Below are 23875 nucleotides of genomic sequence, written 5' to 3'. Positions count from 1 at the left end.
ACTACTAAACTACAGACCTATAAAATGGTGAATGTACAAGCAGAAATAAGCAAGACGCTTTGAAGTTCTCAGTTTATGTTGTGTTCAGGTTAATCGTCATATAAAGTAAGCACATTTGGGGCAAGTTTCTAACCGACTCGACTATATGCACGTACGGACTGAGCTGATGTTCTCTACTGATTGAACGTTATATATGTGATATAAAAAACATTTGGTCTATTTTTAGTAGCTATAGTTTTTTAACAGCGTGTTACTACATTCGAAAGCGGATTTTTGGACGAAATAATTAGTAGATCAGTTTGATCTTTTCCACACTGTAAATATACACCTATTCAGTAGCTTACTGTCCGGCCTTGAAAATTTAAATGATAAAGAAAAACAATTAAATTACCATTATATCACGTAGTCTTTAAGAAGATATAACTTGAGATTGTCATAATTTGCCTAAAATTATAGCGCCATTGGGGCCCTTATGAAAATTAAAACAAATATATTTGTTCTTGCTTTCTGATGCATTGTGAGAAACATAGCAGGGGTAATTTTAAATATACAACTAAAACTAAGGGACGAGGGGTTGGTTACTTGGTGTAAAATAAATAGGCGTACACCCTTATACCTTTACTAATAAAACGAGAGTGATTAACCCCTCAAAAAGCGCGTGCTGAAGAGGCGCAAATATTTCTACATACACGATCTGCACCTTTTGTTTATGGTTTGTTTTTAACCTTCAAATAACAATTACAAAAACTAAAGTAAATTGGTGATTATCGCTTTTAAATTACAAGTTTGGTCTCTAAAACTTTCGTTTCTCAAATATTTTTTGTAAAATGGCAAACACTCAAAAAGGTCTTATAATTAACAGGTTTCAAAGTTAGTAGTAGTTATAGTTCCTCTGGTATCAGGAATGAGTGTCGTTTTAGTTGACCTTCCCTATTCATCGAGTTCACTCGTAGGTCTACTAATCGTTGCCCCCGGAGGCAATAATGGTCAAAATGTTTCGGGTAGGTCTATGGCTAATTGCCAACCAAACGCATCTGTTACGAGAGCGGCTTACACGACCACGAAATCGCGTTTTGGTCCAGAAATTATACCAATTAGTTGGACGTCAGGTAGCTATAGAAACAGCTGTCGCCACTTTCAAATCGCTTTTCGTCACTTATAATAGTTACATGGCTTCATTTTTTTTTAGTGTTTTAACCGGCATGCACTGTATAGACCCCACTGATTTTACCACAATTTTCAGATTAATATCGTCATCTCCCCTTTGGTGTTATAACCATTAAGGAAAGAAGAGAGGAATGCGAAGAGAAACGACGCCATACTGAATTATTTAACAAATACACCTGTAATATATAGTTATATATATATTACATTCATTTCGCTGTGTTTTTTAAATGCATGTTTTTTTAAAAAAATTATAAATGGGAATGACTATTCATTTCCCATTGGGTTATGTTACTAATGTTTATTACCATTGTAAACACAGTCATTAAGCGAGCTAGTGCATTAATACGCATCGCTTCTCGCATCAAGAGCTAGGGATTAAGTGCAAAGTTGAAATATGGGCTGGCGCGAAGTAAAATTTATAAGGAAAAATAACTCAGTCCTACCCTACCCTCTATCTGGAACACCTAGTAGAATGTTTGTAGAGTTTAGTCTCCTCTCCAATATCTATAATTGATCTCTGTGTAAACCAAACACCTAATTAAAATTATAAACATTTGTCACTTTTCTCAATTAAGAAAACCACTATCTTAATGCCGGGTCATAGCATCCGGCTTACCTAATAACGGAAGTCTCACCTTTAGAAAAAGTATAAAGTCCCAAACCGCCTACGCCATTTTACAGTATTTCTTCACACGCTCCATACAACCTGCTATCTATTTTTTTATTTGGGTAATATTACATGATATAATGACGTCATTAATGTGTGTTGTGAGAACAGGGGCGTTTAAGCTTCCGGTAAATTGTCCGCGAGACGACCGGAAACCCAAAGTTTTTTTCTTAACAGTTATTTTTTTTGGTTAGTGGTACCGGACCTGACAATTGATTTGCATTGTGACGCATGAGCGACGACTCGAAACAAGACACGAGTCGTCTTGGGGGTTGTAATTTAAACAAAAAATAAGACACGCTTATTAGGGGCCCTTTTTACACACAACTTAACGTTGAAATACGTTTTGATTAAAACTAATACAGAGAGAGTCTTTAAATATGAAGAACATTTTAACAATTAAAGGGGATGTTCTTTGGGTGCACGATTTTGAGTTGAAAATGTGACTTGTAATTCGAAATTTGACTAAAGTCGCTAAAAAAACCTTCTAAATTCTCAATTAAAAAATCAAAGCACTAAAATTTCATGCAAATTTCAAGTCAAATTACGTCCTTAATGATGTTAATTCAAGTAATTTGGAAAGAATCGCGTGTCTATACATTCGAAAATGCAAATATAGTTGTAACTATAGTCTACAGGAGCGTTATTATAACATTACTCTTGTAAGAAAAAAAAAACACTTTGAAAACCGGCCTTTACCTAATGACTAATGTATCATTTTCACTTTGGAATTAATTATATAGTTAACCTCGACAAATTATAATAGTACACGATCTGATCCTCCTACTTCTTGGAGGAACAAATGTTCTTGATCTTGAAAAAAAAGCTATATTACGCCATCACGAAACCTTGAACTTCGTGAAAACTAAACGATCTTAAACGACGTAAATGATGTCCTCTAATTCCATCAAGACGTGCGACTAAAAAAACGACAAAGAAGAATGTTCAAAAACGTACAAAATTGGATCCTGTACAAACTGTCCAACACTACGAAATGAATGGCTCGACTCAGTGTTGAAACTCCAAAATTTGTTAAAACCCATGATATTTTGATTAATGTTTCATTCAATACAATTTTATAATAATTAAACCAAATAAATTGAGATTGAAATAAAATTTTGTTCAAAAGTTGTCTGAAGAATAATTTAAAAACCACTATCAGTTTTTAAACTCTAAAATATGTTAAAATCCATGATATTTTGATTAATGTTTCATCCAATGCAATTTTATTAGAATTAAACCAAATAAATTCAGATTGAAATAAAGTTTAGTTCAAAAGTTGTTTGAAGAATAATTTAAAAACAATTATACACAGATTAAATATTAATGGGTTCAACTTAATGTTGATTTCTTCATTTTATTCTGTTTGCCACGTGTTATGGGTAAACACTCACGAACAGGTGGAGAGGACAAAAATTGGTTGAGAAATTTGGTTTAAATAAATTCATCGAAGGTAAAATTAAATAGGTTCCAATTCTGATCGTTTTTTGAACATGGTTCTTTTGTAACATCGAAAGTCATGCAGTATTTTGTTCGAATGTCATTGAGTTTTGCATAATGATGCATTGAATTACGGAGGTCTCCGAACTTGTAACTAACAGCTGATCAAAGTTTAGTAACATTTGAGAAAATATTAGGCAAACACCGTAATTAATTTTTTGGAATGTAAGTGATCAGAGAGTGAGTGAGAGAGGAAAAAAAGAAGAAAATCCAAGTATATGCCTCATAAGGAAAGCTTGGGATAATTGTTTTACGTTAGTTATTTTTGTAATTTTTTTGTGGCTGTCTTCTTCGCGTGTTAAAGTTAAATTAAGTAATTTAATAACATGATTCGCGAACCGCGGTGGTGCAAAATGATGGCTATAACATCTGCGTAAATTTGAAAATCACCTGACGAAAAAATATTTATCATTCTAATATTTTTATAAATCCCATCTAACTCTTTAGAAGGAAGAAAAACTATATTATTAGAAAACTCATCTTCAACTTCAAAGACTTGGATAATTAAGGCAAGCATCAACTTTCTACCAAGGCCTATAGCTACATTTTTTGAAGCAAACGTTTGTGTCCCTTAACATTCAAAATACCCTGTTTAGGTAAATCACGAAGAACTTGACGGTTTCTTGGTCAATTAATTATAATAACTTTCAAAGCTATTTTTCAGGATCTCTGTAATAGACCAGTCATTGGAAAGAAGACACGTTGCCTTATCGCATTCAAGTGTTTTCTAATTTAGCGTATTCTATTAGTACTACCGGGGATAAATTTAATTTGAGAAGTAGGAATGGAGAACAGAGTAATCTGGGCGCTCGTCAAAGTCCCGGACCCCCTTCCAAGGGACGGAGGGGAATGAAAGAAGAGGTGGGTCATAGCGACAGAGGTAAAAAGGAATTACGTATTTTTCGCCGTCCCCGTCAGCAACGTCATCAAAACGTAGTAAATGAGATAATTTAAACTCTTCGTTACGTGTTGGAGGGAGGGGCTTTATACTGGGCTATGAGTAGAACTGAAGTAAATACTATCCGTTCTCCATTCGTACTTCAAAAATGAAATCTATCCCTGGTACTACATCGTAGATAGGCTTGTATCTCATTCGATATTATTTCACGAGGCAAATTGCAAATTGCAAGCGACCATTGGAAAACGGCATTAAACCTATATAACAATCATTTCAAAGTTGGTTTATGATTACTATGTAGAAATTAAATTTTATATTAATAGAATAAATTAACCATTAATACTTGGCAAGAAAAAACCTTTGGGTACTTTTTATTTTAACTTTATAACTAACTATCGGGTTAAAATTTATACTATGCCTACTTGTCAAAAACAACGTTTGGCGTCATGTTACGTAATAGACATCTTCGCGGTTAATTTTAATTATAGAGCGGGAAATATGTAATCTTCGAGGCGGAGGTTATCGCGGCTTCGAAGTGTAACGCAAATTCTGTAATAAACTACCAATCCCCAAATAATCAAAATTTAATTCATTCAATACATTCAATAATCAAAATTTAACTCCGATTTTATAAAACTTAAATTACCAATCTTCAATCTCGATGCTGGTCGTTGTTATTGAGGGTTCACCCTTCCCAACCCCCTTTACCCCTTCAGCCGGTGTGGCTTGGCCAGGCGACACTGTGTCGGAGGGACGGGGATCTTAGTGCTACGGGGCGTCCGAATACCCCGTGCCAAACGACCTGCCTTTTACCTATTGGGCTTAGCGATTTCCCCTTTCGGTCCCCTGATTTATATTTTTAACCCCTTAAGAAAAACTAAGAGTTGCCAGGCATGCATTCATTTTTACCTACTGTATAGTATAGTGTATTGTGTTGTATTGTGTAAATAGTTGTGGCTTTGTGAATTTGAGTGCGCGAAACTATGTCGCCGGAGTGGCGAGAGAAATTACTCTTGGCGAACGACTGAGTGTCGCCAGTTTTAACAAACAATACCAGACCCTAAGGAACTTGGGAAAGGACAAAAAGAATCAAGGCGCCAGTCGGGTCACGACCCCTTTCTTTTACCTGTAACCAAGGAGTTGGAGACTCCAAGAAAGTGAAAGAGAAACGAGACTTTTTAACTTGGACTCCGAGAGAAGAGCCACGAATTTTGGCTGCGAACGGAAGAAGAAATGAGGAGGACTTAAGGGAGACCTTAATAAAAAAGAGGCCAAGTAGCCCATAGTCGATCGCCGCGCGTTAAGCCGGTTGAAGAAAGACCCTTCTTCACGTACGTCTAATACGGTGTAATGATTAACAACTCGCTAACTACGCGATGACCGTGCTCCACTCATCAAAAAGGAACCGACCTCCGACGCCTTGCGTAACGTACTTTTACTTTTTAACATGAGCTCGCAAAAGCCATTGTATATATATATATATATCTACTCATTTTTCTATTTGCGCAATTAATTTAATTTAATCGGAGTCATGACCCGTTATCCATAAACTGCATGCGATATTTTAGTTTAATATTAAGGCATGCTATCTGTTTTATTTTATTTTATTTGATTTTATTGTATTGTTTATTGTTCCCTTTTATTGGAGTACTCCCGTACCCAAAATATTAAACATGATGGCAACTCTTAATACTAGTTCATTTACTTATCCCACTCCACCTAGACTAAGCCTTATGTTCTTTTAATAATTACTCCTAACACGCCACCCCCCAATAGTGAAAAGGTAGGCGAGCCACCCGGTACAGTATTTGTTATTTAAGTTGTAAGACTGATTTGCGTCGCTCTCTCGTTTTATTTCGTATCTCCGAGACTGTCGTCGAAAAAAGCTTTACAAATGGGGGCCCAGCCGGGATTTGATTAGATTTAATTGCAATTAATTAGTCATGAAATTTAAAGTAACCGTCCAAGAAATAAGGAACAATTTGATGAAACCATCACAAAACGTAACTAGCCATAACCACTTATGAAGCTGAATTAGGAATTGATTACGGTATCCCCTCGTTGCCTTTGACTTTAGTTGGCAGTTAATTGACCTGCCCTCTTTTGTTTATTCGTTTATTTGTTTGATTGATTAGGTAATGACAGGGTGATAGTGTAGCATAGCTATTCAGTAACATAGGAAGTTTTATTCTTTTTTCGTTAATAAGTATAGGTAAATCAATTTGTTTTTTTTTTGTTATTTGGTACCATCGTTTAGTTTAAGTTAGGTCTTTAGTTTATGGACAGAAATAATTACAGTAGATTTGACGCCGCTGACATAGACTTTTGTAAACAGTCACGTATCAAACGTAGTCTCGATCGTAGTAATCGTAAAAATACAGCTATGGGTCTTGTTGGTCGTAGTAATCCCCCCTCTAGGAGTAACTCCCCTACCCCTCTCGCTACAGGGGCAAATAATAGTTCTCCCCCCTTGACATCAGGAGCAGGGAATAGTAGTTCTCAGCCAGGAGTCAATAACCCACCTAATATGTCTCCTTTAATTAATGTTGACCCTAATTCTTCGGTTGCGGCAACGAACCAGCCGACTAACCCAACACTTTCGGCTCAAACCCCGACCAATGTGGTCAATGCTAATACCCAACAAGGTATTCCGATTCCTCCAGTTGGAAATACCGCTGCTAGTAGCACCCCTTTGCCTGCTGATATGTTAACAGCAATCCTACAGCAGCTAAACCAACAAGCCGACGAGCAAAAACGTCTCCAAGCTTTGGTTACACAATTACTGTTAGCTAATAATAACGTCGCTACCTCCCAACCTGTGGTGGTTCCAAATACTCCACCCAATCCAAACCCAGGGAGCTCTGCGTCTGTTTTACCCACTAATCCATTACCTAACATTGCGGGTAACTCCAGTTCAAACCAAACTCTAAATTTTAATGTTCCGGTAGGCAGTAATGTTGCAAACCCAAATGCTAATTTTGTCCCTAATTTTAGTCACCCAGGCTCGATTGCAGTCGCTAGCGGGAACAATAACAGTCAGGGGGGCTCTCACTTCCCTCAACCTCCTTTAGCTTCCCCAAATAGCTCTGCAGTACCGTCCCAAACCATGCCAAGCACTGGTGGTCCGAACTATAATATGGCCGCAGCGTCAGCCCCCGTGGCTAGTCCAAGTATTAATAATTACAATATGGCAACGGCACCCGTAGTTTACTCAGCCCCTTTGCCAAACATTTATTACGCTGGAAACCCAACGGATCCCGGTCCGAAAGAATTTTTGGGACGGGCCAAACAAATGCGTTATAGTCTTAATGTTAGTGACGACTATTTCTTACAACGATTTATTAGCCCGGCGCTGAATGGCCCGGCCTTTGACTTTTATATCGAAAATGAGCCTTTCGCATCCTACGCCGCTTTTGAAGCAGGTTTGAAATCAAGGTTTGACCGTAAAGGAAACGATGAGAGAATCAAAGACAAGATTCATGATAGAATGCAAAAACCGAATGAATCGGTTGCCGAGTTTGTAGAGAATCTTCAAAAATTATTTAATCAGTTGAATGAACCCCTCTCGGAGAAGAAAAAGATAAAAATAATTCGGCGAAACATGCGCGACAATATTAAAAAGTATTTAGTGGTCAAACTAGATAAATACGAGAATATTCGTGATTTGTTAGACGACGCTTTAGGAGTTGAACAAATCGTAAGGCGGGAAGCCCGCGAATTAAGCGAAAATTCAAACTCCCAGCGAAACCAAGCCCCTAGAGTGCAAAATAACCAACAGGGAAATAATAGTCGAGGAAATTTACCCCAACAATCGAATTCAGGTGGGAGTTCGAGGCAAAACAATAGTAGGCCCATGAATTTTTCTAGCCATTCCAATAATAATAATCGGCAAGAACGACACCCGAATTCCGGAGGTCCTCGCGGTGCCCAAACAGTTTCGGCAGCTCGGCCTGTCGACACCCCAACGGGAAATTACTACAATCCCAATGTAACTTGCTACAACTGTCAAAAGGTAGGCCACGTGCGCCCCTTTTGTCCAGAACTGATTGGTACCGAATCGGCTTCGGGAAACGTAAGAAGAGGCGACGTGAGCGCGGGCGGAGATCCCTCCCCCACTCTGGCGCCGCCGCGAGCTTAAAACGTCAGAGACCAGCTAGCACGGGAAGCACACAACCAGGGGACCAAGCTTTTTCAGATGGTCAGGATTTTTTACATATATTTTTAGGTAACCTCCCGTGCTTAGCGTTAGTTGACCCTGGTTCTACACATACCATATTACATAGTGATTTTAAACCCCTCCTTGAACAACAAGGGTATATGACCGATAGTAAAATTGTTTTATTAGCTCAACCCGATTCGACGCTATTGGAAACTCACGGTGCAGTCACGCTTCCCTTTTGCCTCCCTAGGAAACAAATTACTTTTGAAGCTACATATGTTTCAGGCATTCCATACCAATGTATTTTGGGTAGAGATTTGTTAAGGAAAATTGGTATGATCATTGATTATGGGCGGGCAAGTTACTGTTATCGCCGAAACCCTCTCGATAACCTTTCATTTGCTCCAGCTTCCGGCAAATACGGAAATATTTTTAGTTTGTCACTTAAGGATGCTGGTGACAATATTGATACCGAAGGTATAGAGAACGCACTCCACGAAGCTCCGTTAGATTCCACAGAAAAGTCGCAATTAGAATCCTTAGTTAACCGTTATAAAACAATTTTTTCTTTAATTCCTGGAAAGACTCACAGAGTCGAACATTACATAGACATAGGGAATAGTTTACCCTTGGCCTCGGCTCCGTACCGGTATTCTCCCGCCAAACGAGCGATTATGGATGATATTATTAATGATATGTTACGGCTTGACTTAATTGAGCCCTCTGATAGCCCATGGGCAGCTCCGAGTGTTCTAATTTCTAAGAATGACAGACCTCCGCGTTTATGTCTTGATTACCGTAATCTCAACGCCGTAACTAGAAAAGACGCGTACCCCCTCCCCAGAATTGATGACATTTTGGAATCGATTCACAAACCCCGATACATTACCACGCTGGACATGCGCAGTGGGTATTGGCAGGTACCACTTCACGAGGCTCATCGTGATATCGCTGCCTTTGTGACCCATCGAGGTCTATTTAGGCCTAAAGTTTTAATGTTCGGTCTGGTCAATGCCCCTGCCACCTTCCAGCGTATGGTAAATAACATCTTTGGGGATTTATTTAATTCAGGGGTTTGCGCCTATCTCGACGACCTAATAATCGCATCAGTTGATTTTGAATCCCATTTGAAAACACTTGGGCAGGTTTTCGAGCGCCTGTTAAAGTCTGGCTTAACTGTCAAGGCCTCAAAAACTCAGTTTTGTCGCCAAGAATGTCGTGTTTTGGGTCACGTCGTTAATTACGACGGTATCAAAGTTGATACAGAGAAGACTGATTCCATGCGGAACTACCCCCGCCCTGAAAACATAAAGCAGCTTCGGAGATTCCTAGGTATGGCCTCATACTATAGGCGTTTTATAAAAGATTTTTCTAAAATAGCTAGCCCATTAAATTCTCTGTTGAAAAACGAAACTGTATGGTGTTGGGAGGAACCCCAGGAATCAGCCTTTAACGCGTTAAAAAGCCACTTGTCGTCAGCACCCATTCTCAGTTCCCCTGATTACAATCACCCTTTTATAATACACACCGACGCGTCCAACGTTGGGCTGGGCGCTGTCTTGTCGCAAGTTATTGAAGGAAGAAAGCATGTGATCCAATACGCCAGTAAGTCCCTAAGTACCGCTGAAAGAAAGTATTCCACCACGGAGAAGGAATGCTTAGCCGTAAAGTTTGGCATTGACAAATTTCGACCCTACATTGAGGGGACGAAATTTGAAGTGTATACGGATCACAGTGCCTTAAAATGGCTCCATCGCGCCCCGGACCCAACGGGAAAATTCGCCCGTTGGAACGCCCATTTACAATCATTTGATTTTTCTATTAATCATGTTCCGGGTAAAAATAATGCCGTCGCCGACGCGTTATCGCGAATACCGGAAGATTCCCCGATAGTGAACGGTCATGTTGCCACAGTTTCTAGTGTCAACCCAGACAAACGCCCCATTCTCTACGAGACTAGCGAAATCATCGAGGCCCAAAAGAAAGACCCAAAGTTAGGTCCGTTATTAGTTTATTTATACAACGGGAATTTACCTGATGACAAGCCCTTGAGAGACTGGATAGAGAAGACCGCTCCCTTTTGTGATATTCGCCATGAAATTTTATATAGAGAGATTAAGAAATCACATCCTGAATGGGATCCTTTTCGAATTATGGTTCCCGATTCCCTGAAAGCTCGAATACTCTACTTAAGCCATGACATTCAATCAGCCGGCCACTTTGGTTCCAAAAAGACTTTAAAGAGGGTTCTAACTCAATTTACTTGGGAGGGCATCACGCGAGATGTATTAACATACTGCAACTCTTGTTCAGTATGCCAGAAACACAAGATCCCCCGCCAACTACCCGCAGGCCTTATGAAATGTAGTGACGTAGCCGAGCCTTTCAGTGTAATATCCGTCGACCTAAAGGGCCCATATAGCCGCAGTAAGCGCGGTTTCAAATATATTTTAGTGGTTTGTGATTACTTAACCAAGTGGGTGGAAGTGTTTCCCCTACGTTCCGCCACCACAAAGCCCATAGTAAAACATTTAGTTGATGAGGTATTCACCCGCTTCGGATTACCCTCCGCTGTTGTTTCAGACAACGGGAAACAGTTTGTTGGAAAAATATTTCGAAACGTATTCAGTAAGTTAGGAATCCAACAAAGATTCACTTCCCTGTATCATGCGCAGGAAAACTTAACTGAACGATTTAATCAAATCTTGGGTATAATGATTGCATCCTACGTCACGGATAACCATCAGGACTGGGATGAAGGGTTACAACAATATGCAATGGCAATCCGGAGCGCGGTGCATGAAACTACTGGATTTACTCCAGCCGAACTGATGTTTGGTCGGGAAATAAGAACTGCGTGCAGTCTCATAACCCCGAAAAATCTTAATAATTATTTCGCCGATGAAGTCGAAAATACCTATGGTCTACGCGTTCTTCCAAAAGTCCAAAAAGCTTTGGAGACAGCTTATCAGAACATTAAGAAGGCCCAAATTAGGCAAAAAGCTAATTATGATAAAAGACACAGGGATTTCGAATTGGAAGAGGGTGACCTCGTTCTTAAACGTACACACCATCTTTCCAAAGCTGCTGATAATTTCACAGCTAAACTAGCGGAAAAATTTGAGGGTCCTTACAACATAGCAAATAAGCTTAGTGCACGAACTTACAGGTTGGCGAATGTGGACACGAAAAAGGTCCTTTTTGGTACCTACCATATTTCGCAGCTGAAACCGTATGTCGAGAGAAAGAATTTGACCCTTAATGAATCCGATTTTTGTCCGTCCATAGCTGGAGCTAGTGATAGTGAGCAGGACGACGTGGTACCAAATTTTATTCATGGTCGTACCCTACGACCTAGGGATCCCTTGACTGGAAAAGTCAAACCCAGACAAGCTAGCTAGATTTTTTTTTATTATGTTTCATACTGTATATGAATATATCGATATTTAGTTTTTGTGCACTTGTAAATACTGAGATCTCTTCGCAATTTTGTTTCAATTGGTTATTAGATTTGTTTTTATTCTGTAGTATGGTTTCATCAACGACCACTTATTTATGTATTGATTCGTCCATTTCCCCTATATATATTTTTTTTTGTTCTTCATGGAACCTTTATTTTGTAATTGTCCAGTTCGACCGAGGACGTTCGAAGTCAGTCCGGGGGGAGTTGTAACGCAAATTCTGTAATAAACTACCAATCCCCAAATAATCAAAATTTAATTCATTCAATACATTCAATAATCAAAATTTAACTCCGATTTTATAAAACTTAAATTACCAATCTTCAATCTCGATGCTGGTCGTTGTTATTGAGGGTTCACCCTTCCCAACCCCCTTTACCCCTTCAGCCGGTGTGGCTTGGCCAGGCGACACTGTGTCGGAGGGACGGGGATCTTAGTGCTACGGGGCGTCCGAATACCCCGTGCCAAACGACCTGCCTTTTACCTATTGGGCTTAGCGATTTCCCCTTTCGGTCCCCTGATTTATATTTTTAACCCCTTAAGAAAAACTAAGAGTTGCCAGGCATGCATTCATTTTTACCTACTGTATAGTATAGTGTATTGTGTTGTATTGTGTAAATAGTTGTGGCTTTGTGAATTTGAGTGCGCGAAACTATGTCGCCGGAGTGGCGAGAGAAATTACTCTTGGCGAACGACTGAGTGTCGCCAGTTTTAACAAACAATACCAGACCCTAAGGAACTTGGGAAAGGACAAAAAGAATCAAGGCGCCAGTCGGGTCACGACCCCTTTCTTTTACCTGTAACCAAGGAGTTGGAGACTCCAAGAAAGTGAAAGAGAAACGAGACTTTTTAACTTGGACTCCGAGAGAAGAGCCACGAATTTTGGCTGCGAACGGAAGAAGAAATGAGGAGGACTTAAGGGAGACCTTAATAAAAAAGAGGCCAAGTAGCCCATAGTCGATCGCCGCGCGTTAAGCCGGTTGAAGAAAGACCCTTCTTCACGTACGTCTAATACGGTGTAATGATTAACAACTCGCTAACTACGCGATGACCGTGCTCCACTCATCAAAAAGGAACCGACCTCCGACGCCTTGCGTAACGTACTTTTACTTTTTAACATGAGCTCGCAAAAGCCATTGTATATATATATATATATCTACTCATTTTTCTATTTGCGCAATTAATTTAATTTAATCGGAGTCATGACCCGTTATCCATAAACTGCATGCGATATTTTAGTTTAATATTAAGGCATGCTATCTGTTTTATTTTATTTTATTTGATTTTATTGTATTGTTTATTGTTCCCTTTTATTGGAGTACTCCCGTACCCAAAATATTAAACATGATGGCAACTCTTAATACTAGTTCATTTACTTATCCCACTCCACCTAGACTAAGCCTTATGTTCTTTTAATAATTACTCCTAACACGCCACCCCCCAATAGTGAAAAGGTAGGCGAGCCACCCGGTACAGTATTTGTTATTTAAGTTGTAAGACTGATTTGCGTCGCTCTCTCGTTTTATTTCGTATCTCCGAGACTGTCGTCGAAAAAAGCTTTACAGAAGGTGTCCCGCGCGATTGCAATAACAGCGTGTCGTGATCATTAATAGGGATCCATTAGTAGAAGCCTAAGAATGTCCGTCGCTACCGAACATTTTACTTTGGAAACATTTCTCCCGATCACGCGAAGAAATGTCGAAAAATTGTCTCCAAAAAGAACATCTGCCTCAAATCTATTAAACGGTCAACGATATTGCTCTCATCAAGTATTAATATTACTCAAATACGCCTAAATTACATCACAATTCCCCTGGTTTAGACAATACCATACGTTATACATCGAATAAAACTCAAAAGTCAATGCCTATAACCTTGTTATAGACAAACAAATATCATCATTGTTATCATCAACGGATTATATTGTAAAAATCCATCTACAATTTCCTTTCGTATTTAGAACTTAATTCAGGTATAGTCTACGAGTGACGTGGTTTCCTCTAATATTTCCATTAAAAATCAGGTTTGTTTATTTATTTCGAATTTTGCGTCAAACCAAGCCGCCCAAAGTGTATTGTCATGCTACGTGTCGTGACAAAATTTTACAGTCGCTGAACATGAAAATCTCGGTTACCAAATTTAAACATATGGTCAAATTGGTAACGTATCATAACAGATTTAGGGGTGTATAGGCGTACCATTGTGTTGTTATATGGTTAAAATGGGATGTTATTGTTGTCGGTACACCACGCGTGGTACAACCAACGAATATGAAATTTAACCCCAAATTGAGGCGGTAATTACATAAAACACGCTACCATTTTTCGTGTGAAATTCGATACGGGGTTTAGGTTACCGAAATTAATGCTTAATTGTGTGAAATTTAATATAATCAATTTCATTGTGCTTTATCAATAGACTCAAACGGTAACCCGTAAAAATGGAAAGTATGTTTGCATCGTGTTGGAAGTTAATCTCTTTAAGCCTAGTTTAATCAAATGGGGGAATTTGGAATAAAATTAGTTTTAACAGGCTTATAACCATAACATTTAAGAAAAATTGTCCTAAGACCAAAAATTCTCGGTTAAGGGTTTTGATCGGCGGTGAACCATGGGTGGAGTTTAATAAAATCGTGACATCTTGTCATAACATAATTTTTCATTTGAAATTCCCATTATTTTTAACTAGGTGCCTCAAAGGGAATAAACGTGGCTAGGTGTCTGGACTGTTAATTTGCCCATCTTTCAACTGATTACCATTACCATCAGCCCCTCGCCCAATTAGTCAACTACTTTTTTATCTGGCTACCAAAAATGGGGCCCAATAATTTAATCCCCCCCCCTCCTTCATCTCGGATTCTCGCCTCTCTCCCTCTCTCTCTCTCCTTCATCTTACTAAAGGACACTCGAGAAATTTTTTGGTCGTCTTATAAATTTCTAGTTTTTCGTCTCGTAAAGAGCCGTATAAATGCGCATTAATTTCTAACCCGATTAATCAAGACGACGATGCGCACCCTGCAGCTACGATTCTACTCAAAAGCCGGCTTTTTGGCTTCAGAACTTTGACTTAGCCGCGCGGTCCCCAAACGAGTGAGCTTTTTAGGGAAAGACTCGACCAGGCTGGGGTTCTCGTTAATCAAGAATTCTATCATATTTTAGGTACGGTTGTCTTGAGTACAAAATACTCTATTAAAAAAACCAGTCTACAGTGACTTTTTTTTTTGGTCACAATAGATATTTAGAATCCCAGAAGCATCTGCAACATCTGCTCCTCTTCCGAAAGTTTCTCTTTCCTTTCTTACAAATTCAAACAATACCCAAAAAAGTCTCGAGATTTGCAATATTAAGATTATTGTCTTCAAACTTAGAAAAATCAATGATCAACCGGTGATTTTGGACCATTTTTGGGATGGTGGAAATAATTAATCCAAATGGCAAACAAAAATAAAATTGAGTTGACAAACGAAAGCTGAAGGCGCGAAATTCCCTTCGTGTAATTTCGAAATGAATAGTGTGATTCCAAATTACCTCTTAAAAATAATTGTTTAAAAATCACCTCATCATTATTCTGACTTCAGTGTAGTTTCGTGCCCTTTGTTGAATCAATTTCTACATACTTCCTGTACTTCGAAATTTCACTTAGCTTAGCATAATTAACACGTAAAATCCATTCTTCTTTATAAAATTTTCCGTATTTAACTTCCACAAATCCGCCGCCAAATTTTCATAGCAAAGGCTTAGGCTAACCGAATGATATTTTTACTGACCTCTAGATTTAAGTTTATAAACTATTAAAGTTATTAATTGTTAAAGTATTATTTTCAATAGAGTTAATTTCCATTAATAAATGATAGAACTGATTGATTAATATTAAGATTATTATGGAGGTAATTAAAATTATTTTAAATATTTCTTAAGAATCCGTTTTAACTCCCCTCTGGAGACATCAACTGAATGAAAAACCAAACTGGAGGCCTAACTCGAAACTGAACCGAACCGATTTAGCTCTACGGGGTCTATAAAGTTATATCAGGGACTGAAGTGCTGCCAGTTTTCGCATTTTCTCATTTCGTTCTTGTGAGCAACGTGGGCAACCTAGGAGGAGATCATGGTGAGCATTCCTCTTAATTAATGAGCGAATATTAACTAAAATTTATTTAAATTTAGTTTTAATACTTCAATAATAGTCTTATATTAGGAAAGGAACATAAATTGTATAGCAGTTTATATGAAATTAAGGAGAAAAACTAAAAAACTTGACTTAACTGTTAAGCCTAGGCTAGGCCACATGTCGCGAAAAAACATAAATGCGGATTATAATTAATGTTCAATTAATAATTTCAGCCTCCCAAACAAGACCAAAAGAAAAAGGGTGATCCCAAAGGTGGTGGAAAGAAAAAAGAGGGTGGATCGTCTGGTGGAAAGGCTAAGAAGAAGGTTTGTTAAATTAATATTTTATTTTGATGTGTTACCTCCTATAACCTATTTCATCCCCAATCATTGTGTACTGTTACAATTGATTGGCAGCGTATAATAGGGAAATTAATTAGAAATATCTCGTAATAGAGTGGGTCTTTTAGTAGACTAACGTCAGAATGAGATCTTTAAACAATCCTTAATGAATTTCTACCGAATTTAACGGAGTTCAGAGGTCCAACCCCCCCCCCCATTCTAATAAGGACTTTGCTAAATTTTTGTTTTAAAAAAATTTGCAGAAGTGGTCGAAGGGAAAGGTTCGCGACAAGTTAAACAATTTGGTTCTCTTCGATAAGGCTACCTATGAGAAGCTATTGAAAGAAGTTCCCAGTTACAAACTCATCACTCCATCTGTTGTTTCTGAAAGATTAAAGGTCAGGGGTTCCTTAGCCAGAAAAGCTTTGGATGAACTCCTACAAAAAGGTATAAATAAAAAGCCCAATAGAGTAATATCAGTTACGGGGAGGGTGACATTAAACTCCGCCCATTCGCCCTTTTGGAGGCAGAATTTAACAGGAGCTCTATAGCCACCAGAAGGTGACGCCATCTGTTGGCTTGTTAATTTCATTGGCTGAAAAACCAATGACGTCTCACCCCCCCCCCCCCCCTCAGCAAATATAACTCTATTTCTGAGTATTTAATCCTGTAACTAACCAAAGTAATTAATAATTATTACTTAAGGATTAATCAAGCAAGTTGTGAAACATCACAGCCAAGTCATCTACACGAGAACAACTAAGGGAGATGATGTTGTTGCGCAGTAACATTTAATTTGTATTAAATAAATAAAAAAAAAATTAAGAAAAATAATAGTCTTTTATTTGAATCAAAACATTTTTAAATTTGAAGTGAAACTTATCACCCACAAAAAGATATTATTTATATTATACAAATGCAAAATTTGAAATTTCATTATTAACCTATTGGATAATATATACAAGAATGCAATGCAGAGTTATAATAATATTTGGGGTTTTTTAGTTTTAAGAGTTTTACATAATGGAACATTGTTCCCCAGACATTCCGGGTAATTTCAAATTTCCATCTGCATCTAATGGAACATCTGGACCCTGTTAATTAATTAATAATGTAGTTTCATGGATGAAGGATGCGCGTGAAAAACATTCAACACTCTACAGGATGTGCAACTCCCTTTACTAAAAAGTAGACAAGTCGATACTAGCACCGCCTGGCTACCAGCGCTTGAAACCCTCGCGGGAAAAATAAAAAATACTTGACATAAGAAAAAATCACGCGCTACCGTTGATTTTTTTTTCCTTAGCGTCGTCTGCTAGAAGCAAAACAGTGGGTTTTTTTTCTTATGTCAAGTATTTTTTATTTTTCCCGCGAGGGTTTCCAGCGCTGGTAGCCAGTAGTATCGAGTAGCTGGTAGTATCGAGTTGTCTACTTTTTAGTATAGGGAGTTGCACATCCTCTTGAGTGTCGATTGTTTTTCATCCATGGTAGTTTATTTAAGTTATGATTTAAATGAGTATTTAAATTACCAATTCTCCCACTAATTCTTTAGGTGGATGTCCACATTCTTGCATCTAAAAATATTTAATAGATTAATTGCATTTAAGATTATAATTAAAACTGAAAAAAACAAAAAACATTGTACCTTCTGCATTAATTGCAAAATTCTTTCAAATCTGGCAGTTTTGATTTGATCAGTATCAGTTGTTCTTTCAGTGTCAAATTCATCACAAACTCTCTTCATGAGTTCATACTGATTGCTATATTTTTCATAAGAAGCTACATCTAATGTTGATTGTTTCTCCGTTAACCAATCAGGATACTATTAAAAAAATATTATATTAATATCATTGATTAAAGGGAGGGTGAAGTAGAAAATCAAGTGATTTTTTATCGATTCTTCTACTAATTATAAGACCAGTCTGCATAGTCAAACATTCGGGAAATACTTCCGAATGATTTTAAAATTCAAATTAGGTTCAGATTTTAAGGATAATTTTGAAGAAGGTCCTCCGACCAATCGCGTAACGCCCTGCCTTTTTGTTAACAAAATTCTCGTGGCCTAAAGAAATTTATCACGAGATTTGATAAAATTCGCGTGCTACGTGACAATCATGGCGCGAGACATGGAACGTGCCACGAGAATTTTGTTAACAAAAAGGCAGGGCGTTACGCGATTGGTCGGAGGTGCTTATTTAAAATTATCCTTAAAATCTGAACCTAATTTGAATTTTAAAATCATTCGGAGTTGGTATTTCCTGAATGTTTCACTATGCAGACTTCTCTTAAAATTGGTAGAAGAATCGTTAAAAAATCACTTGATTTTCTACTTCACCCTCCCATTCATTAATTAATTTATATTATAGTTAAATTTTACCTTATCAACTATTTCCTTTAGGGCAGGATAGAGTAAATCCTTGGATAACAAACTCTGCATCACATTTTGCATCAGAGGTATCAAATCAGGTAAGTCACCTCCTCCTTGGTTACCTAATCCTAAATTCCCTAAAACCCGAGATAATTCCTCCTCAGATGGATTTTCCTGATGAAATCATGAAGAAATATGTCAGATAAATGAAACACCTGACTTAAGAATTAATAAGGTTTTTATTACTGAAAGGGTTTGAGCGTTATCGGCAATGCCTTTTAATGTTTCAGCTAATGATGCTGCAAAAGCTTCATCATCAGCTCCTGGTCCAGATAATGCTGCATCTGCTAGCTTTTGCATTTGTTCTTTAAAGGCTGGGTCTTCGTCTAAAAACGACTTCATAGCTTCTTCAAATTGAGTTATGTTTACATTAGCAGAGTTATTGATATTAGCACCACTATTTGGCTTAGCTTCAGACCCAGCTCCTGTTGCAATAGAACTTTCAGGCTGAAAATAAATTGTTTTAAAATTCTAATATAATATAATATAATTAAAATAATGACCTACATTAGCTGTAGCTACATTTTTCTCCGTATTTAAAACTAATGGTTTCTCAAAATCCTCTAAAGCACCTGTTGTATTTGTATAAGGAAGTTTTAACTTAAAGTAATTAGGATTTAAGAAATTGAATTACAAGGCTTAGCACACTCACTATCAAGAAGACTATTTAATTCGTCGTCCTCGACTTCAGTTTTGGAATTTTTGTCAGTGACCGTTGATTTATCGTTCCCTGAGCTCGCCATTTAATATTTTAATTTGAATAAATAATGACAGATAGATAATTTACTTTCCAAAATTCAAATGCTTCGAATCATAATAATTTCATGAGTCAGAAAATGCAGACCCTAGTGGCAGTGTTCGAACTTCGAAGTTAACATTGAGTTGAGAAAATTACAACTAGAGTGGTCTTCCATCCGATAGGATATAAGACCCAATTAACTATATCATGCGCTTGTGGCGCCATCCCGATGCAACCAAAGGAACTAAAAGAAAAGGCGGGAACTCGGGAAGACCCAATTAACTATATCACGCGCTTGTAGCGCCATCCCGGTGCAACCAAGGGAACTAAATGAAAAGGCGGGAAGACCCAATTGACTATATCAAGCGCTTGTGGCGCCATCCCGGGGCAAGCAATAGAACTAAAAGAAAAGGCGGGAAGGCCCAATTAACTATCATTATAGCGATTTTATACTTTACTAACCTTGATTAACTATATCAAGCGCTTGTGGCGCCATCCCGGTGCAACCAAGGGAACTAAAAGAAAAGGCGGGAAATTTGACTGATTTCAAGAATACATGTATTTATGCATTTCTTATCTAGGCTTCGAGATGGCGACACCATCGCGTGATAAACTTGGAAGCTGTCCGTTCGGCCCAATGTTTTCAAAAGTGTCCCACGTACCCCAATAGGCAGGTTAACGCAAAAGGCCACTCTAGTGGTAATTTTCTCAACTCAATGAGTTCGAACTTCGAAGGCCTGAATGGCATAGCCTCCCTAGATCACGCGCTCTACGAGACAACACCACAGAGATACGGACTACACTTAGTACACTACGAACATAGATTACGAATTGAACAATGGAAGGGTGAACTTGGAGGGGATACTATGGCAAACTGACCCGTTATAAGCTTCTTTCATCAGGGATAAGGGAGTCAGATGGATTGGAAATGATGATGGGCGACCTGTGGCACCATATCTCTCCCAGTGTACCTCGCGCACGCCCCTACCTTTCCGTAGGCGATTGCTAAGTGCTGCCGCGTAGCGCCATTTTATTTGAATGAGAACTAGCTTCTATTTTTGAGATAGAGGGAGCGTCCTTTACAATTTCGTCCGGCACGACCCTACCTAACCGCTGGGGATGATGGGAGGACTATGGTGCCGTAGGTGGGGGTACAAAGGCAACGCTTAAGGTATGGGGCTTTCCACTCCATTATTCTCTCCTTCAAGCTTTCATGTGGACTTTATATTTGATTTCATCATAAGCTTATAAACTTATGGTTTTATTATTTTCCAAAAAATATTATAAAGTATAAAAAAATTTTAACAAAAGAAATTAAGAAAGATATCACTTCCTATTGACTTTTATCAGTACCAAAATATGCGTCAATATCTTAGTTGCCACAATGAGAATGACTAAATAAATTAAATAGTCATACATATTTTCCTTAAAAAATAAAAACAGACAATTAAAATACATTTAATATATTAAATTTAGCTATAAGCTTACATGATTAACACCGAAAACGTTTAGCACGTTTTTTCCATTGGAAAAACACAAAGAACTGTGGCCACTATCAAGCTCGCAGTCTAATACAATAATAAAAGGGACGAGTGAATAATTGATACGTTATTTATCCTAAATCATTTGCATATTTCACCTATTTTCTCAATATCTTGAAACTGGTTAATGGCGGTTGAATGGTAACCATAGTAACAGAAAACTAAATATCGTATCCAACGCAGAGCCGCGGGAATAGAACTATACATATATATATTAAGAAATGTATTTTTAATTTTGTTTGTAATTCTCTTAATTGGATGATTTAATTATTAATAAATCAAACCTAATACGTATCATGTATCCTACGAAAACGTCCAATATTGGATCTAGAAATCCGCAACAAACTAGAGCCGCTTTAAATGTTGGGAACATCGCTCCTATTAGTTGTCCTGCCCCGAGAAAGACGCGATATATTAACGTTTTAATTAAGGAGAAAAGTTAATTACCCGTCGAGCTTCCAGCGATCGTGCTCAAAACTATGAATAGTAGAAAAATAGAAAAATGAGCCATATCTTCTTGAAGACCTATAAAAAATACGTCATTTTCAAAAATATTCTAATTGTTTTTAATTAAAAACGACTTGCCAATGTTCCAATAGAACACAATTGCCATCAAAAAAGTGTCGAAAACGCAAAATAATGGAACCTAAAGAGTTGAATTTTAATATTTTAAATGAACATTTAACTATATTTATAGAGAAATATCACCTCAAAAATTAATCTACTGAAAAGGTAAGCTCCAATTCCATAGAGTCCATTTTTGTAGTCCTTTTTCAAAAAGTGTGCGGTATTAACGGTTGTCTATAAAATAATTAACACGATTTCAACTTCAACTTTTGCCTCAAGTATGCTAGCATCGTATTCCAAAATTCCCTTACCAAAGCGGACCCAATCATTATGTGGGTTCCGGCCATTCGGGAAAATATGGCCAATAAACCAATTAAATTCATGACCCCCACTCGGTTTAGCGATTGCTTACCATAAACAAGGATCAGATAACCTATTAATATCTATACCAAGATCGAAAGGTCAAATGAAATTAACTATCCGCGCGTTAAAGACGTATTCCTTACAATTGGACTGAGTTGATACATAAATACATCCCATGATCTTCGAAAATATAGACTCTCTCTCCATAAAAGTGCTCTTATTTGATTAACAGTGCTTGTTTTAAATTCCTTCGTCGCAATTTCTCTGGAGAAAAAATAGGCCAAATATAGATCTGGTTGCGATGGGAAACAAATGGAATTTAATTTATCTACTTTAGTTTTTCTAAAACAGTATTTGAATTTTGATCAAAATATCCATCATCCGAAGTTTTCTCTACTTTGGTATAGGTCATCTTAACGCGTTCATAGTCAAAAACGTCGCACATTCTCTATTGAATATTTTTCAATTAAATTGCTTACGTTTTAATTTTATAAATGTATAAACATCCATTCTTACATTAACTAAAGTTGCATCGTTTTGATTGGCGCGAACAATTTTCAAGAAAAAATCACACGGATTGAATGTGTCGGGACATCTAAGCTGAAATCTGAAAGTATCGAGGATATGTTAACTTTAAAAATAATACGAAACAAAATATTATTATACTACCTGCTATCGAAAAACTTTAGGGCTGATTGGACGTCACCTTCGTAGGCCACTCTTCCGGAATCGGAAAGTATGATAATTTTATCAAACATATTAACGATATGAGAAGACGGTTGATGAATGGTAAAAAGGGCCAGAATATTCTTAGAGTTGACTACTCGTCTCAATGTCGCCACACACTCGTGGGCGGCGAAACTGTCCAATCCTGTTGTGGGTTCGTCGCAAAATAATATTCGGGCGTTCCCGATAATCTAAAGTTAACAGATTAGGAGTGTAACAATATTTAAAATATGCAAAACAATATGGTATACTTCGGAAGCGAATGCCAACTTTCTTCTTTCGCCTCCCGAAATGCTTCTATTTTCGCCAAATTTTCCAATTATTGAATTTTGACAAGCACCGAGACCCGTCTGCGTCGTTCAACCATTAATGAGCAAACATATAACCATTTTTTTTTCGTATAAAACTATACCTGTAGCATTATCTCATCAACTATATCTTCCAGCGAATCCATTTCCGCAGCACCTTCGAATCGCAGAATATACTGCGTTCAATTTTTTATTAGAAAACTTTCGAGTTAAAGTTAGGGACGAGTTTACCTGATAGGTCAAATACTCGCGGACCGTCATAAAATATAGAAACTCTTGAAATTGTTCTATAACCGCGCAACGGTTTACTAGAAAATGATTATCTTTTTTGGCATTGACGTATATCGCACCAGTCATATTGAACAGCGGAGGCAATCGCCTACTCAAAGCTTCCAACAAGGTTGTCTTTCCGGCACCACTGTTCCCCATTATAGCCACTAACTGACCCGATTTAGCTTCTCCAGAAACTGCCACGTTCAATTTATCAAACATTTTTTCTTTTATTTTACCATTTTCATATAACTTTAATAAATTTATTACCATTTCGTAGGATATGGCTGCTAGAACCATCTGCGCTTTTATTATTTGTCGCTGTAACGTTGATATCCTCCCATTTTAACTCGAAATCATTGGGCCTCCTTTGCGTTATGGGTTTCTTTCTAGTTTTGGCCACCACTCCACCTTTATATCGAGTCATTACAATACAAAACTCCTTCAAGGTATCATTTTAAACTATTACTAGATTTTAATATAAAACTGCTAAAAGTGTTACTATTATTTCCAGACGGATGTTCGGTTTAATCGACAGCGTAAGCTATGTCACCACAACCCGGAAACGATGAACTGAAACCATCGCGAAATTAACATCTGGTTCATTTCAAGCCTTTATAGGCTTTACAT

At 37.7% G+C, this 23875-nt stretch overlaps 4 protein-coding genes across 4 annotated transcripts; 1 reads left to right on the top strand and 3 right to left on the bottom strand.

Annotated features, from left to right (window-relative positions):
- Positions 1-15814: 15814 nt before the first annotated feature.
- Positions 15815-17137, top strand: RpS25 (ribosomal protein S25). The gene is made up of 4 exons (XM_089843194.1): positions 15815-15962; positions 16196-16288; positions 16567-16750; positions 17009-17137. Exons 1-4 carry the CDS (start codon positions 15960-15962, stop codon positions 17089-17091), a joined length of 363 nt encoding a protein of 120 aa, XP_089699320.1. The 5' UTR covers positions 15815-15959; the 3' UTR covers positions 17092-17137.
- On the bottom strand, positions 17125-19600 carry Pex19 (peroxisomal biogenesis factor 19). The gene is made up of 7 exons (XM_089843180.1): positions 19384-19600; positions 19239-19303; positions 18918-19178; positions 18681-18845; positions 17949-18125; positions 17833-17877; positions 17125-17397 (listed from the first exon to the last, which is right to left on the bottom strand). The coding sequence occupies exons 1-7, from the start codon at positions 19472-19474 to the stop codon at positions 17320-17322; spliced, it is 882 nt and encodes a 293-aa protein (XP_089699306.1). The 5' UTR covers positions 19475-19600; the 3' UTR covers positions 17125-17319.
- Positions 19601-20796: 1196 nt separating this feature from the next.
- On the bottom strand, positions 20797-22027 carry LOC149661617 (protein scarlet-like). Its single transcript, XM_089843793.1, has 8 exons — positions 21890-22027; positions 21720-21812; positions 21597-21657; positions 21459-21536; positions 21296-21401; positions 21110-21210; positions 20959-21038; positions 20797-20895 (listed from the first exon to the last, which is right to left on the bottom strand). Exons 1-8 carry the CDS (start codon positions 21959-21961, stop codon positions 20797-20799), a joined length of 690 nt encoding a protein of 229 aa, XP_089699919.1. The 5' UTR covers positions 21962-22027.
- Positions 22028-22606: 579 nt separating this feature from the next.
- On the bottom strand, positions 22607-23682 carry LOC149661616 (protein white-like). The gene is made up of 5 exons (XM_089843792.1): positions 23516-23682; positions 23207-23442; positions 23080-23151; positions 22919-23017; positions 22607-22858 (listed from the first exon to the last, which is right to left on the bottom strand). Exons 1-5 carry the CDS (start codon positions 23670-23672, stop codon positions 22607-22609), a joined length of 816 nt encoding a protein of 271 aa, XP_089699918.1. The 5' UTR covers positions 23673-23682.
- Between the last annotated feature and the right edge of the window lie 193 nt (positions 23683-23875).

Source organism: Phalangium opilio, unplaced genomic scaffold, assembly GCF_054372755.1.
Source record: "Phalangium opilio isolate 3A_F unplaced genomic scaffold, DU_Popi_V2 ptg000070l_1, whole genome shotgun sequence".
Taxonomy (NCBI): domain Eukaryota; kingdom Metazoa; phylum Arthropoda; class Arachnida; order Opiliones; family Phalangiidae; genus Phalangium; species Phalangium opilio.
The sequence above is the reverse complement of the archived record's forward strand: the minus strand, read 5'-3'. Positions and strand labels throughout refer to the sequence as shown.

What these genes read in the sequence shown, in the direction of transcription:
- RpS25 (XM_089843194.1), top strand. An exon ending in GTGGAAAGGCTAAGAAGAAG is followed by an intron (nt 16,289 to 16,566) that starts GTTTGTTAAATT and finishes AAAAATTTGCAG; the next exon opens with AAGTGGTCGAAGGGAAAGGT. An exon ending in GGATGAACTCCTACAAAAAG is followed by an intron (nt 16,751 to 17,008) that starts GTATAAATAAAA and finishes TTATTACTTAAG; the next exon opens with GATTAATCAAGCAAGTTGTG.
- LOC149661616 (XM_089843792.1), bottom strand. Translation starts at nt 23,672, where the DNA reads ATGACTCGATATAAAGGTGGAGTGGTGGCCAAAACTAGAAAGAAACCC. An exon ending in GCGAGTATTTGACCTATCAG is followed by an intron (nt 23,152 to 23,206) that starts GTAAACTCGTCC and finishes AATTGAACGCAG; the next exon opens with TATATTCTGCGATTCGAAGG. An exon ending in AGTTGGCATTCGCTTCCGAA is followed by an intron (nt 22,859 to 22,918) that starts GTATACCATATT and finishes TGTTAACTTTAG; the next exon opens with ATTATCGGGAACGCCCGAAT.
- Pex19 (XM_089843180.1), bottom strand. Translation starts at nt 19,474, where the DNA reads ATGGCGAGCTCAGGGAACGATAAATCAACGGTCACTGACAAAAATTCC. An exon ending in TTTTGCAATTAATGCAGAAG is followed by an intron (nt 17,878 to 17,948) that starts GTACAATGTTTT and finishes AAATATTTTTAG; the next exon opens with ATGCAAGAATGTGGACATCC. An exon ending in AAGAATTAGTGGGAGAATTG is followed by an intron (nt 17,398 to 17,832) that starts GTAATTTAAATA and finishes ATTAATTAACAG; the next exon opens with GGTCCAGATGTTCCATTAGA.
- LOC149661617 (XM_089843793.1), bottom strand. Translation starts at nt 21,961, where the DNA reads ATGAATTTAATTGGTTTATTGGCCATATTTTCCCGAATGGCCGGAACC. An exon ending in TAATGATTGGGTCCGCTTTG is followed by an intron (nt 21,813 to 21,889) that starts GTAAGGGAATTT and finishes ATTATTTTATAG; the next exon opens with ACAACCGTTAATACCGCACA. An exon ending in TCAGTAGATTAATTTTTGAG is followed by an intron (nt 21,658 to 21,719) that starts GTGATATTTCTC and finishes TCAACTCTTTAG; the next exon opens with GTTCCATTATTTTGCGTTTT.